General features: G+C 43.0%; 1 protein-coding gene across 1 annotated transcript in view; it reads right to left on the bottom strand.

The window, feature by feature from the left end:
• Nucleotides 1-16624, bottom strand: part of RGS7 (regulator of G protein signaling 7) — a 498621-nt gene extending 481997 nt beyond the window's left edge. Inside the window, exons 1-2 of the mRNA XM_046679301.1 lie at nucleotides 16352-16624; nucleotides 15223-15346 (exon numbers count right to left, since the gene is read on the bottom strand). Of these exons, the coding sequence (XP_046535257.1) occupies nucleotides 15223-15300 (78 nt within the window). The 5' untranslated portion in view covers nucleotides 15301-15346; nucleotides 16352-16624. The remainder of the gene's footprint in view (nucleotides 1-15222; nucleotides 15347-16351) is intronic.
• Between the last annotated feature and the right edge of the window lie 466 nt (nucleotides 16625-17090).

Here is a 17090-nt window from a genome sequence, read left to right as displayed (position 1 = left end):
CTAACAAGTAGGGCTAAACCAAATAAAATTAAACAGCAAGAAACTAAAGACTGAGCCCACTTGCAAGGTGGGGGGGCGCTGGGGGCTAGGGGCGAGGTCTGCAACCTTGGGAGGTGAATTACATCTCTCAGGTTCCCAGGGGAGAGCGGGAAGTTATTCTGGTACCCCGAATCATATTTTGAAAACAGCACTGCCTGGAAGTTGCCTGCATGTCAACTGTCAACTCTACCCCTCCCACACTCACGGACACACGCATGTTTCACAAACAGAGGAATTAAGACCCAGACAGAATGTCCAAGCCAACCAGCTACTAATGATGAGCAAGGTGAGGGCCAGGGACTTCAGATTAGTCCAATGCGTTTTCTACTGTGTGGAGGCTCAAATGGCCATTTAACACTCCTGGGATCGGAGCAAACACTGTCACTATGAATCCAACAAGTTACACAGCAAACTGCAAAACTGCCATTTTCTTCTTGGTTTGCAGAACTACTTATTAATAAAATATTAGTCAACAAACGAATTGAATTTGTTGTAAAAATTTTAACCACAATTCTAACCCTTCCTTCCTTCATACGGTCCTTAATCTGTCAGACATTTATTAAATATCCACTAAAAATCTGCCAAGTGATGTGTTCGCTTCTCTAGAGACACAAAGGGAAATCGGACACAGATCCTGTTCCTAAAAAGCTCAAAAGATTAAAGACAGATAAGCGCACACACACATACACACACAGAGTGATGTGCTGGTAAACATTTAACAACATTTAAGGAGGGGGAAGCGGGCGAAGGAGCCCTGATTTACAGCATTCGCCAATTCCCATGGTGTAAATGCTCCTACCTCGGCCGGCTTCAATCTGCCAACAGGCCCCACTGAACGTGGCCTTGGGGAGAGATGGGTGAGCCTGTCTAAGCTGGCCCCAGCGCGCCACTCCTATATTTATATTTGTATAAATTCACTCACTCACACACATATATCTAATAGAACTGCTCAAATATTTTATAGTCGTTATCTTATAGCAGTGGGATTATGATTGGTTTTATTTCTTCTTTGCACTTATTTTAGCATCCAAAATTTCTAAAAAGAATGCTTTTTAGATCAATACTAGCACCAAGATCCTTATCCCAGACCAGTTTTTCAAGGGTCGTCCCGGCACTGCCTGAATGATCTGAGGAGGAGAGAGACCGAAACACTTTGAGGGTGCATCAGGTGAGCTCTAGGGCCACTCGTCTGAGCAGAGCTAAGAAAGGACATGCTCCATGGCACGCCTCGCCTGAGCCATCCCAAGACCGCCCTGAGCACTCCGCCTTCCTGAGCCCCACCTCTAAGGCCATGGGACTCTCTGTGAAATATAATGACAGGGCCTGCTCCCACCACGCATTCCGTGTCATGCTTCAAACCTTTAGTCACACAATGTCTGTACATGGAGGATGGGGAGAGAAGTGGGAGCAAGGGGAGAGATGATCTCTAAATACAGGAATCCAAACAACAACAACATCGCTCCTGCCAAACCCTCTAGACAGGACTCAATGACACGCCACCTGTTTGGCTTTGCAGATAATTTTCATCAGAGTCTGCAGCTGGAGTCAATACGTCCTCCTTCAGCTTTCTTAACTCCCAGGTGCATTTTTCTTCGGAACTGAACAGCTTTGCCTCATCCCAGAACCCTCCTCTTTCTCTTTATTCACTTGTGACTATATAAACTATTAAGCCTGTACTCCGAAAACCATTCGTGTTCACAATCATTTTAATGTAAAGAGCTGGAAACTTTGTGGAGGGAAAACAAAACACCTTATTGTTGTATAATGTTTTAATATTTGCAAGGCGCTTCCACATGTGTTATCATATATAATTGTGACAATAGTCCTCTGAAGTGGCTATTCCCAGCACCTCTACATGTAAGGAAAAAGAGGCTCAGGGAGCTTTAAAGATTCTCTCAAGTTCACAAATCCACAGCAGGTAGCCCACTGCCTTCAACACATGGGCTTAGAGTCCATATTCCAATCTAGTAGGGAAGTCACCTGATACAGTTCAGAAAACATGGGATTTGGAGTTACACAGACATGATTTCAAATCCTGACACCACCATTTTCCATCTGTGTGATCTTGGGCAAAATCCTCACCCTCTCTGGGCCTCATCTTCCTCATTTGGAGAATGGGGGACCTGTACTCATCGCATAGGACTGTTATGAAAATGAAACAAAATCAAGCTCGGCATATGGCGGGTTCTCAAAACATCCGCCTCCCCGTTTCTGCCTTCCTCTTCTCCGTTGTTCCTTTCCTCTGCCTCCTTTCCTTGTACCTTCCTTATTCCAAACACACTTGTTTTGTTTCTCAGCCTGACTCTCAGGCCTCCCCAGTTCAAGAGTGAGAAGTTTCTTGGTTATTTGATGCACGTATATTTTATGTAGAGCGTATTTCTGCAACAAGAACTAGCTCAGTCACATTTGGTAAATCAGGGAATCCTATCAGTCCAACATGGAATTTGCACAACTTCATGCACAGCTTTTCTTAGCATGTTATATTTTGTGCCGCCACAACCCAGCAGCCAGACACAAAGCACCCACATGCAGGCGGGTGCAGCAAGGATGCAGGAACCTAACATTGCTCACCCAGCCCCTTCTTTCTCTTGGCTCAATCTGGCTAAACGCTAGGTTTCAAAAGAGCTTAGTGCACATTTCTGTCAGATATCTGTAAAAAACAACAAGCAAACACTAGAGAAGGAGCCAAAACCACTTCCTGCTAAGCCTGCTACTGCTCCTCTTCCTGCGAATTCTGGCATTCATGTCCCTCTGTCCCATTTTCATAATTCGGCAGACCCCAATACTTCCTTAAATGTTCCTCCATCATGCTACCTTCTTCTCTACTTTTCAAAGAGACAGTCTTGTATGACTCTGTTATTTCTTTATTTATAGGAAAGTTAGCATGTTTTTATAGCTGTGCTTGTACTTTTAATAAGATCGCTATTGTTTTGGTTAATGCTTAATTATAACATTAAATGTTTTGAGTGGTTAAAACGTTTTGAGTGATGTATTCCAATGCTATTTCCCTCAAAATGCCAGTTATTTTTAGTGTGTGATTTTGCAGAGTGTGGGGTTTTTTTTAAAGGAATGTACTCTGCTACAGCAGAAATGCCCATATTTTGCTTTGTTGGGTGGATATCTTTGATATGCTGAGGCATCGCAGATTGATGGAATAAATGGTTTAAATAAATTGTTTTCATGGCACTTGTTTGACTCTCTTTGTTAAAATTCAAGTCAGCACCTCATCTCCATGGTTAAGAATGCACAATTTCCACCAAAGATGCTACCGAGGGGAGCAGTCATACTACTTTACATAAATACAATCAACACAACGCTTCTAAACATAAAATAAGGCTCCAATCCAGTGTTCAAGTGAATCCAGGCAGGACTGGCCGACCTCCACAACTTTACTCAGCACTTGTTTTATTATGTAAAACGATTCATTCTTAAATCAGCTAGACTTCCAAGCCAGCGAAGACGCTGCAAGAAGACCAGCTTCCGCTATAGAGCCAATCTCACGAGCAACCAATTTCTAGGGTAAAAAAATAAGTTCAAATAATTTTTTCAAGTTTCCCCTCTTACCCCTAGCATATTTAATTGGCAGTAAAATTAATCAGATGGTTTTTATTTGAATTTATTTTTTAATATGGGCAAATAACCTTTCCTTATAGGAAAATAGGAATTTTTCAAAATTGCATAACTGCGCCATCAATTTTAGGAGATGGTGTGTGTAAACCTGTGGCTCCTCCAGTCTTGGGATTGCCAAGTGCTCTGATAAAGAACATACTGTTGTCATCACTGATTCTTTATCCCCCAACACTTCTAGTAGATTACTTTGCACATAAGAAGTGTTCAATAAATATTTGCTAAATTAAATTAAACCATATGCATAATTAATCTACGTCAAAATTTCTAAATTAAGTTGTTGAAAAGAAGCTAGATTTATTTCTAGCCAGTAAATACGTTATTTTTAAAATAAAACAAGAAACATTTCAAATAAAACGGGTCCTTTTACTATCTTAAAGACGAAAAATAAAAGGCACTGGACATAGTTGTTGAATTGGTTAGATCAGTTTGGTTGTGACAGAAAACCCAAATTACAGTATCTTAAATAAGACATGAGTAAGGCAGTAAAAATACTCTGTATGATATTATAATGACGGATACATGTTGTTATATACTTATACATAGAATGTACAACATCACGAGTGAACCTGAAGGTAAACTATGGACTTGAGCGATTATGATGTGTCAATGTAGGTTCAACCTTGATTAAAAAAAAAAAAAAAAATGGGGGCCAGCCCGGTGGCGCAGCGGTTAAGTTCGCACGTTCAGCTTCTCAGCGGCCTGGGGTTTGCCGGTTCGGACATGGCACCACTTGGTACGCCATGCTGTGGTAGGCGTCCCACATACAAAATAGAGGAAGATGGGCATGGATGTTAGCTCAGGGCCAGGCTTCCTAAGCAAAAAAGAGGAGGACTGGCAGTAGTTAGCTCAGGGCTAATCTTCCTCAAAAAAACAAAAAAAATGTACCACTTCGATGAGTAATGTTGATAGTGGAAGAAGCCAGGTAGGAGTAGGGGGTACTATATGGGAGATCTCTGTACCTTCCTCTCAATTTTGTTGTAAACCTACCACTTCTCTACAAAAGTAAAATCTTTAAAACAAATAGGAAAAGAAGACATAAGTTAATTATTCTCTGACATACAAGTTGATGTAGGCAGCTCAGGTTTGTAGGCTGACTCTACAATCACCAGGGACCCGGGTTTGTTCTCTCTTGTCGCCACCAACAACTCTCAGCTTCCACCTCCTGGCCAAGACGACTGCATTCTAGCCAGCAAGAATGAGAAAAAGGAAAAAAGGAAAGTGTGTCTCCTTTCTTTAAGGGCCCATCCTAGATACTATACACACCTCTTCCGTTTACATCTCATTGGCCAGAACATACCACTTGGCCATCCCAGCAAGTTCTACAATGTGTAAAAAAGAAAATTGTTAAAGGGAAGTGCTCCTTAGATGTCATCTCTTCCATTGATAGGAAAATCCACTTCCTTTTTTCTAAGCTTTTATAGACAATAGTTAACATATACTGAAAGTTTCCTACTTATCCAGGCTTTACCTGCACTATGTAATCCTCATAATAACCTATTATTATTCTTATCCCCATTGTCCAGATGAGGAAACTGAGACTCAAAGAGGCAAAGTGATTTGATTCAAGTTCACAAGGACTAAGTCAGTTTTAACCCAGGAGTCTGACTGCAAAGCCTTAAGCTTAACAAAGACAGTTCTCTAACTACAGGAGTATGTCGTTCCCTTTTCCTGCTAGCTAAGGACAGCCTCATCCATCCTGAGTTGTCAGAACTGACACACTGAGTTGTCACAATCAGTTGTCAGCCTGATTGTGAGCCTACGGAAGGAGACATTTGGGTTTCTAAGGGATAAGATCAACACCTTTGCCTCATCTGTCTCAGGAAGGCCCTGAGAATTTTCAACATTCGCTTAGCTCATTTTAGTTCATTTATTGAGCACTTACTAAGTGTCAGAGACCATAAGACCTTGGGCACCTTGCTAGGCACTCACAACTGATAGAAGACATAGATCAACATAATATTTATTATCGAAACCAGATGACCCCAAAATAAATAAGTTTTCATGTCACTCAGTTCTTCCCTTTTCATGGCATTAATCAATCACTCCGTGATAAGTTGCCTGACATCCGTCTTCACCACTGCACAATAAGCTCAGTGTGGGCTCAGATCCTGTCTGTCTTATCTCACAGCCCGATTCCCAGTGCCCACTACAGTGCTCGACCACAGCCAAGGCTCAGTGTAGATGTAGTGAGTGGAACTAAATTCTGAGTGGCTCGACCATTCACTGATTTAACTGGAAGCAGCACACTGAAGAGGCAAGATTAGGGTCTTTGGACCAAGGATTCATTCATTTGCTCATTCATTCAGTTATGCATTTATGCAATCACTATTCAGGGACACCTACTACGTGCCATTTATCTAGGTGCTGGGAACACAGTAGTGACAGATAGACGTCTCCACCACCAAGGAGCTCACCAGCTCTGCCACTAATCCTTGCGTGATCTTGGGCGGTCACTCAGTCTGCAGTTATGGGTTTCAGCTTTATTAGAATAATAGGATACTAATAATAAACATGCAACATTATTTTAAGGAAAAGAGGTAATATACGTAAAGGAACTGACACAAGCTAACACTTAATAAATGGCGGCTATTCCAATTAACAATAAACCACAAGTCAGAACACAAAATACTAAGTATAAAACTTAAAGCAAGTGACAAATGGCATTAATTTCCAGAGGAAATGCATCTAGGAACGTTCAGCAAGAAAAATTTTAGTAATAACGTGTTCTCTCTATGTGGTACTTAATTTTCTTCAAAATGCTTTGGTCTACGTCATCTTAAATATTAAGGGTGAAAATTTTCCATGGATTTCTGTACTAGAGAAAACTTTCTAATGAGCCAGTTTGCCTGACATTCAAAAGCTTTATGTGGCCAAGGAAGGTCATGTAGATTTATATTGTTCCTGACATCTTCCAGCAATGACCAAACGGGAAATCATGTCAACTGGGCTTCTGAATGACCTACAGTCATAGAGACACTCAGCAAGTAGGGCAAGACTTGACAGGAAGTGTTTTGCAAAGTTTCTTCTTCTTTTTTTTTTTTTTTTAAGATTTTATTTTTTCCTTTTTTCTCCCCAAAGCCTCCCGGTACATAGTTGTGTATTCTTCGTTGTGGGTTCTTCTAGTTGTGGCATGTGGGACGCTGCCTCAGCGTGGTCTGATGAGCAGTGCCATGTCCGCGCCCAGGATTCGAACTAACGAAACATTGGGCCGCCTGCAGCGGAGTGCGCGAACTTAACCACTCGGCCACGGGGCCAGCCCCGCAAAGTTTCTTCTTGCAAGAAGTTCCAGTAATTTCCACAATTCCCAAAAAGAGTCCATAGTATTATTTGTCAATCACTCTGAGTCAGACATTTTCACTTGTCTTTCATTTCATCTTCTCAATAACTCTGTAGTCTCTGTTAATCTTATGAGGAAAATGAAACAGAGAAGTTGAGAAACTTGCCCAAGCTCACACAGCTGGCCAGGGGTGGAGTAGGAATCCACACCAAGCCCTTCGGACTCTGAGGCTGCACCTCCATCGCTATTATTTCCGCATGGGCTCTCTGCCTTCCTTTCAACATCCTGAGATGTAAGACAGAAGAGAGCTTAAAAAAAAATCAGATTCCTTTATACTCCAACTTTAATTCTCAACAAGGATTCCAATCACTTTAAAACTCTCTTTTTTCCTTTTTTTTTTTTTTTTTGAGGAAGATTAGCCCTGAGCTAGCATCTGCTGCCAATCCTCCTCTTTTTCTGCTGAGGAAGATTGGCCCTAAGCGAACATCCATGCCCATCTTCATCTACTTCATATGTGGGACGCCTGTCACAGCATGGCTTGCCAGGTGGTGCCATGTGCACACCAGGGATCCAAACCGGTGAACCCCGGGCCACCGAAGCAGAACATGCGCACTTAACTGCTGTGCCCCTCGGCGGGCCCCTCTCCTCCCTTCTAATCAGGATGAAGAAGGGAGCTTAGAAGACCCTGAGAAAGGCCCCGGGAATCGATGTTAGCCAAGGCAAGGAAGGACAACATAGAACACAGTGTGTTCACTGCGGGCTGTACCTGTAACGCCTCTTCCCTGAGAGATGCTTCTGCACGAACCTTGTAGCTCATCAGAGCGAAAGAGCCAGCAGAGCTACCAGTGGGAGCAACTGGTTTTGGTAAACAATAAGACAACGTCTCCCTAATTATTGGCAGCAGATGTTAGCTCAGGGCTAATCTCCTCAAAAAAAAAAAATACTCTTTTACTCAGAAGCTTCTAGTTTTTCTTCAGTCTTGTTGGGAATTGGAATGGCTACGATGCATCTCTGAGATGCCACAAGATAGAGATTTGTTGAAACATTTTCAGCTTCAGCCAATCATCTGAGGCCGTGCAAGTGCCCTTCCTGGTGCATTCATGGTACCTGCAGGCTTTACTCTTCCTGAAAAACGACCTCTGTCATCTGACCTTAGCAGCACCATCCTCTTGCCTATGGATAGTTTCCATAGAATTAAAAAACAAAACAAAAAAAAACCCATAAACTGAGTAGACAGTTGATGTCATTTGTCATAATATCTACCATCTCCTTATCAGGCCATGGTCTTCCTTTAAAACCTTTCTTTTAAAAATTCATTTGTTGATTTGCTGTGAGCAACTTTGTTGATCTGTTATGGTACTTTGTTGCAAGCACTGTGCGTCAAGTGTCAAGCTAATAATAGCATATTCTTTCATTTCTTCCATCTATTTCCAAAGGTTTGTATTCCATGATCCCTGTGCTGTCAAATACAATACCCACTAGCCACAGGGGACTATTTAAATTTAAATTAGTTAAAATCAAATATAACTTAAAGTTCTAGTCCTTGGAACACTAGCCGCATTTCAAGTCTTCAGTTGCTCCATGTGGCTAGTGGCTGCCATATTGGACAGTACACCAATAGAACATTTCCATCATGAGAGCTCTGTCAGACAGTGTTGCCACAGAGCATCACATTCTGGATTTTCATCGGCCTAGAACTTCCAGCTGGGATAAAATCAAGAACAGAACTACTATCAGAGTAGGTCAGACTAAGTTCCCAATCATCATTCCTGGGGCTCCAAGAGCTAAACTACAGTTGAAGGGAAAAAAGAAGCTAGTAATCTTTTACAGTGGGTGAAAAGACATCCTGGGATGCGCCATGGATGCCATTAAAATGATATTACCATAAAATTACCATATTTATTACCGTATTACCATAAAAATGATATCCTACAGAATCTACCTTCTTAACTTCAAGGAAGATACGACTGAAAGTGGGGAAAATGTTCACCTTTTTCCTATTTCAAAAAATATAGCAATATATTAGATTCCGTGGCACATACAAGGTGTTTAATAATTTTCATTAAATTAATAGCAAAGTAATAGTAATCGTTATAGTATTTATTGAGGATCTAACATATGTTAGGTTCTATAAAGACACTTTCGCTAGGCTATCTCTTTTTATCATCGAAAAGCTCCATGAAGGAAACATTTTTATTTTTCATTTTATAGGTACGGAAAGGGGTTAGGTCACTAATCCACAGCCACACAGGTAAACAGTGGCAGGGCCAAGATTTAAAACCAAGACTGCCCAACTGCGGGCACATGCTTCGCCCACTTCAACACACGGACTCACTTACTAATCATCAGAAAGGACATAAAATAAGAAGGCTCTAAGGCTTAATTTAAGAACCCAGCTAATGTCACAAAGCTGCCATTTTCCTATAGATTTTTCCAGAAGACAGAATAACAACTTATCTCTCTGGATGGGCCCCTCAGTTAAAATATTTCCCAGCCTAGATCAGGTGGCAATTTTAATGGAACTGAATCAAGTTCATGATTGCCTATTAGAGTTCCAATATCTTGGGACCTTTGTTAATTGAATTAGACTCAAGACAAAGGGAATTAAAAAGAGGGTAAGTTAAATTTTTATATTGCCTTAGGCAAATGGCAGAGAGAAGCGGGCCTTCGTTCCTAAGGAACTGGGTACTCACTTTATCATTTACAATTATTTTATAATTAGATTGATATTTTGTAAGACAGAAGTCTCTGTCACCCTGACATTCAAACGCCTCCTCTTCACTGAGATGAAAGGGGGAGCAAAGGCCACGGATTTGTGTTGCTCGTTTTCTGCAATTCTGTTTTCAAGGAGACAACATTTTTTAAGTCACTAAACTGTCCAAATCCAAAATGTTTCCATTTTCTCTGCAGTGATCACATTCCATCACCCACATCACCTAAAAATACCCTGCTTCCCACCGCTCAGGAGAACCACAAAGGCTATCAGAAGGCATTAAACCCTAGACAGCTTCTCTGTTCTGCCTTTGTACTTTCCTCTGATCCATTAGATTCGGGGAAGCTGGAGGTGGGAAATGAAGGAAATAACAGCCCACAAATCCTTATCTTAATCCCACCAGATAGCACTGACAAGCAACAATTGGTGAGGAAAAAGCTCAACCATGGAAGGCTTTCCTGCTCTGAACTCAAGATAACTATTATCCAAAATTCATCATTAAATTATTACTCATAAAATGTCTCTGTCTACTTCTCAGTAGGAAGAACATGGATGACAGTCCTTTCCTGTCTCAGGGCACATGTCAGAATTTGTGTCACTGCAAACAGAGCTGCATTTGATTCAGACAGATTAAATTCATATTTATAGTAGACAACATCCCTCAGTCCAGAAAGGTGCTTCCAAGTAATCTAATTTCCAGGAGACATTCCATTTTGGAATTTTCCAGAAATGGCAAGACAGTTCTCCTGATACCTGCCTCCCATCTGAGCCCCTAACTTAGAAATCAGAGGGCTGAAAGCTCCGTGCCTTTTGTGGTTACCTATTTGCAAACATTCTTTCCTTTTCTAATGGGTCTTTCTCTTGTTATCACCTCATCCTTCACTCTACGAACAGGTAATAGCACCCTAAACCCAGAGAGATCAAGGTAACTAAGGTTAAAAAATGTCAAAGGTTACTGTTCATAATGGCATTCCAGGAGGAGGAGTATTGACACCCTCAAGGTTGACTGAACGGGACAATCCTGAAGACACAGATGCACTGAGTTAGTTAATGCAGAAAACGTCAGCTAACTCACCACTAAGAGAATAGTAATGTCTGTGGCTTGGTCTCTTCCAAAGAAGAAACCAGTCACTCGTCTGTCTTGCACACATGTGAGCCCTCACAGGACAGACTGGCTTCAGAAATGGCTGTAAAAGGCAACGTGGAGGTCAAGCCAATCAGCATGGGTGATCTTCCTACTGAGATGACAGCTCCCACTGCGCCTTCATGTAAGAAAGGCCAGTGGTCCATCTTGCTCTTCAAGAATGGAGCAATCTTATCCTTAAAAAGACTAACTTTTTTGCCACCACCACATATATAGCAACATATTGGACCCCATGGCACATAGGATACCAAGTTTAAAACTTTGATACGACACAAATGCTGTGCATCACAGACACTCAAATGAGGCTGATATCTGCTCTCTTCTACAAAAGACATCATTTTCTCTTTTACAACTAAAATGAGCAGCATCTTAGGGAAAATTATATCTTTACCCTTAGGTCTGTTTTGAAAAGAAAAAAACAAAAAGGAAGAAACAAATGGAAGGAGAGTGACTAGATGGAAGTTGAGGAGAGAATGGGTGAGGGGGGAGGGGAAGGGAGGGGACGGAGAGTCATAGTGAGCTGCACAGGTTTGCTATTCCACTAAGATAGTGAATGAGGAAAACATTTTCGTTTGCTTTTCTGACAGCAGGAGCATAAACGGTTGCTGCAATAATATGAGAAATTATTGGTCATTTTGAGCATTCTTGCTAGTGAGAAGCCAGCATTCCAGCCAATTTGAAATATTGGCCCCAAGGTGCCCTAGATATTTTGTTTTTCAAATGTGGGAATGTCAGCTGCTGGACAAAAAGTGATGTATACTGTCTAGTGGGCAGTGTGCTGGCCAGACACCAAATTTGGAACGTCTCCCTGTACCCTGGGCCCAAGCTCAGCCGTCCTTACAGCCAGTGCTGCCACAGAAGTGAGAGTTCTGCTCAAAGCAGACCAAGAGGTGGAGTAATGTTTGAGTCCCGTTAACAAAAAACAAAACTGAGTTCTAAGATGTCACCTCTACAAATGTTTCAAGAAGCTAGTCCGAATCCAAGACGAGTTGCAGCCAGATAGGTCTCTTTTCAAGGAAATCAAATACTTCTAATCCCATTCTAGTTATGGCCTGTCTGAAGGGAGCCTAGGAGGCCCCAGGAATAAAAGTGGTCAAGCCTCACATTTTATGTGCTTTTAAATAAGATGCTCTCAAATACATAAAATGACATTATCACTCTAACTTACGAAAAAAGGCACCATTATAAATCAAAAAATCAGTAAGGGAAATATTTTGGCCATACGGATTTTTAAAATATACCTCTGACATCAAATTAAACCTATAGACCTTCCTCATATTCATCCAAGAAGCTGCTGGCAAACATCCGAGACTGACTTGCGGGTACCAATCCTGATGGTGAGGCGGCGTTACTAACAGCCTGTAGCCTTCATTGTGGCGCATTCACTGGCCTGGAAGATCATAGTTTCACTCATTGTACATTTCTTCCACAACATCACTATGGAATTCTCCATGGAAAGAAAATCTCTGGAACTTTCTCATTATTTGGAAGAACTCCTGTAGTCCGTATGAGGACAATTATAATGGAGAGAGACATCTAACGGACACAAGAAATTCACACATCCCAGCTCTTTTCTGTGTATTCCACTTTGATAACCACTCACGGCTTCCTATCCCTCACAGGAACATTCCTAGGTGTCCCTCACAGCTTACAAGATAAAGGGACACAGAACATCCCTACTGTGGTGTGTGTAAGTCACCAGAATCCTGCAGTAAGCAAGAGGTGCCTTGCAGGGGAGGGAAAATGGTGACAACACCATCAACATTTCTGCTTCAGAACCCGCTCACAAGAACTGTGTTTCAACAGTGAAAGGGAAGCGGAAATGGGCATGAATCAATGAAACAGCAAGTTCTCTATCCACGCTCTCTGATGTTATTGGGCAATGTACTGTGGGACTGAAGTTCTTTATAAACCTTTGACTGACTTCATAATTACTAAGCATTTGTAGCATCGTGCTTATTCTTTTAAGCAAGTGAAACAGCGGAAATATCCTAACACATACATCTATTTGAACCATATCCTCTCCAACTACTTTGCTGTTCTTCACATTAAAATTGGGCCTCTACTGAGACAATATTAAATGTCAAGCCCATGTAAGATACAAGAAACAGAGGCAAAACGGTCACACGAAATCCATGATGTCATATTGCATGTCAGGCACACAGACATGGACCATTTGACTTGCTAACTAGCAAATGATAACCAAGGACACTGTCTTTCTTTACAAAAATTATCTGGTATTCATTTATATATCATTATTTATATCATAAGCAGAAACAAAAAATATATGCTCATAGAATAAAAAAATAGACAGGCAATCCATAGTTAAGCATTATGAGTAAAATTTACTGAACTGAGTTATTTTTTCCAATAGCAACTTATCAGGGAAATCTTTTCTAGAAATAAATTTTATGCGTCATTAATCCTAAACAAAGAGCTAATAAAGGAGGGCAGAATAAGTGGCACAAGCAGTTCCAGCTTAAGCCACAAAGTAATAACGCTTAGAAGAGTAAGGCATTCTATTCTCCCTTGAAGTCATTGTAGTCTGTTAAGTTACAAGCAACACTAATGGTAATTTGATGCTATGCAGTAAGTTACAGAGCAAATTCAAAGTTAGCAATATGGATCTCAGGTACACTAAACAATCTAGTACCTATTTCTAAAACTCCTAGCTTCATTTTTCATGTATTCTCATGATGATTGACTAAATGAGACACACGGATTAACGCTATGTTAAGTTTATTTCTAATCAAGATAACTGGTAGATGTCTGATCAATTCAGCCCTTAATCTTTTATAGTGAAACAGAGAGAACATATAGCATTTGACCTAACAAAAATAGCTAACTACCATAATTTTACACCCAAAGTCCACCTCTCCACATTGCATACACCTATAAGATAGAATTTACAACTCTCACATCTTGCGTATTTCAATAGTCAAAGTCATACCAAATAATAAAAGACATTATAACTTAAAAACACATAATGTCCCTAAGAAATTCTTCTCAAAACTGACTTTATATAGAATGGGCAAATATCCAGTTATTTCAATCAATGTAGGAATACAATACTAATAATTTAGGCTCAAGTGGATTCTTTTCCTCATTTACCCAGTTGGGACGCGTTAAGACTAAAATAGGTAACTATTCTCCAATTTTTCCTTCCTAGCATACTGTTTTGTCCCAGACATGTAAAACTGCATTCACAGGTACACGGTATAGTACTGTGTGGAAGGCTGGAGAAAAGACAGCTGGCATTGTGATGTCCATGCATCTTCACATTAAAGCAATAACCATCTTCCCCCGCACACACATTGATCACTTTTTAATGATCCTGGGCCACATAGAAGGAAAGTTTTGATTTAGTACAGGTCAAGGTAGCACATAGCTTTTCATTTTTATTCATAACTGGTGCTGATCCTCTAGCTGAATGAACAAATGCAAACTCATCCTGCACTCATCATTGAACTCATGCTAATCGAAACCTTTAACAATTTTCTTAGGTTCAAGGTATCATTTCCTAAAGAAATCTTGCTCAATAAGTACTACGGCTAATACGCTTAAAAAAATGCAATAGAAACGATTAATACAGAAGTTAAATCAAGAATGCTGCTTCCTTAAATTCAGTAAGCTTGTTGATCATAACCAGAGTGAAGTTACCTAAGCAACCTCTCTGAATCGCCCATAATATTCGAATACATCTTTATTACGGTAGCTCGATGTCTAGAAGTTTGTTGCTGATAGCATTGTCATATAATGCATAAAGCTGTCAGATTGGTTGTGGCCAAAAAATAAAAGATACTCTGGAATATAAAAATTCATTTAATGAGCATATGGCACCAGAACATAAATACCCAAGAGCAAAATCATAAAAATGACACAAAGTAAAAAATAATTTAGGCTAAGACCCAAAAAAAACCAACTAGAATTGTTTAGTTAGGAGTAAAATCATTAAACCACTCATCCAGTCACAGACACATTCACCCTGGCTGCAGAGCTGCAAAGTGGTTCATTTTGATTTTAAAACGTTATACATTTATATAATCATTATAACCTAAATGCTTAGGGAGAGTATAAGAAAAAGCTTCTAAAGATTATTATGGATGCTATGTAATTATGGATCACAAATGAAATATGTGGGATGCCCAAACTTGCTGTTATTTCTGCCCACAGATTAATTTGTGTAAACTCGGCAGAGGTGGTGTGAGGACAGAGTACGACCAGCCTCACTGACCACACTGTGTCTGTACACATGTACACCACTTCAGAATGTCAGGTCATCTTCAAGTATAGCGTGCAGTCACCGGTGATCTGGGAAATCTACAAAGCCACAGACTTGATATATACTCCGATCTGGGGGAAAAACCATCAAGGAAGCCAGAAGTTTCCCTTTTTCCAAGAAAGTGAAGAAATTCTTACCTTTCTGTACACCAGCATGTTGGGCGATTCATCTGCCACCCCGTTGCTGGTCTGCCCATAATTATTCCCCTGGGCCATGTCACCCCACACTTGCTCAGCTCCCAGATACAGGAATGAGTCTACCCTGCAAAGGGTTAGAGAGGTTTCAGTGAGGTCCTAGGGTAGTGCTACAGGGGTTGAGGCTCTGGATTCCTCCTCACCTCACCATCCACACACCCGCCCACCACAGAGCACCCTCACAGGCTGGGGCTGGCCGGAGGAAATGGCACTGGGATAGATTTTTTTAAAGACAACTGAATTTACACTGACCGTACCCCAAGGGAATTGTAAGAAATGATAATATTTAGTTAAAATAGTTATTTGGCTATGGTTTTAAATGATTTGATTTTCTGGATACTCATTTTTGAAAGTGTTTGATGCTCACCTAAAAAACCCACGGTTCCCATTTCCACACTACAGAGTTTTCTCTCCAATACTCGCACCTCCACTTGATGAGGTTTTCCCAACAGGGCGGAAAGACAACCCTCTGTGGCGGCACACTTTCTCCCAGGTGTCTGTCTAGCTGCCCCATGCAGGCGCTCAGAGAGGCCCATTCCTGCGCCTTCTCCAGCACGTGTGTTCCTCTGCATCCCTCTGGATCTCCCGCACACAGCCAGGGTAGCTTCGCCTACTTTCACCTGCCTGCTCTGTCAACCACTGCTTCCTCTCCTCTCACCCCACTCCGCTTCGGAAGTCAGGATGTAATCCTTCCCAGTCTTTGCAAGCAGGCACCAGAATAGGTCCCAGCAACAAGAACTGTTGCGAGGTCAACCTCGGGCAATTACCTGGGCCACCATGGGTAGCAACCTAACTGCAGAAGCCTCAGAGGGAGCAGCCAAAGAGGAGCAAGCAAGCAAGCCCCAGCTCCCCTTGCTCGGCTCTCACGGCAGCGGCAAATGGCAGGCGAGCGCGCCCCGCGCCGCGGCGCCGCCGGAGCCGGGCGGCAGTTTCAGCACCGTGGACCGCGGCGAGCGCGCGGGGCGCGGGGCTCCCGGGGCGGCCGCGCAGGCTCGGCGCGGGCTGGGTGCGGGGCGGGGGCCGCAGGGCTCGGGGCGGCGCTGCCTCCTGCCCTTCCACCTCCCCGATTTACCTCCTGGGCCAAGGTCACGGCCCCGCGGCGCCTCCCTCGGCGGGCGGGCTGGGAGCAGGCGGTGTCAGCTGGCGGCAAGCGGAGCAGCGAGGCAGGGCAGCTTCATCACACTCGGCGGGTGCGGAATCCGCGCTGGCCCGGCTCCTGCTGCTCAGGCGACAGCCACCCTCGCCGCCGCCGTGCACAGGCGGCTCCGGCAGCCCGCCGCTCGCGCGCTCCCCGGGCCGCCTCGCTGGCTCGCTCCCTCCTCCGCTGCTCCTCCCGGGCACTGGGACCAACCGAGCGCGCGCGGGAGCCGAGACGCCCGGCCCGTGCGCGCGACTGGGAGGAGGGAGGAGGGGACAGTCACGTGGGACCCAGGCGTCCAAAGGTGCTGGCTCGGATGGGCTCGGCTCGGCGCGGCCAGACTGCCTGGGCCTCCCCGGCCTCCCCGCCCTCTCGCCCCTCGGAAGGCGACAGTCCTGCCCCGGCGCGGTCAGCCTGCGCTCTCACACCCCGCCCGCCCGCCCGGGTGTACGCGCCAGGGAAGGCCTGGAGATTCCAGCTTAAAGCTGAGTGTAAGCTGGGAAGGCAGGAAGGGCGATGGATGGATGGATGGATGGATGGAGCCCCGTGCAGCCGGCAGGTTTCATCACGTGCCTGAGGACTCCGCTGACAGGACCAGGGAAGCAGATGATTACTGTTATGCCTGAATAACAACATCCTAAGAGTGAAGGAAATGGCCAGGACCAAATGAGTC

Source organism: Equus quagga, chromosome 12, assembly GCF_021613505.1.
Source record: "Equus quagga isolate Etosha38 chromosome 12, UCLA_HA_Equagga_1.0, whole genome shotgun sequence".
Classification (NCBI taxonomy): Eukaryota; Metazoa; Chordata; class Mammalia; order Perissodactyla; family Equidae; genus Equus; species Equus quagga.
Note: the sequence above shows the minus strand (reverse complement) of the source record. Positions and strands in the feature narration are given on the sequence as shown.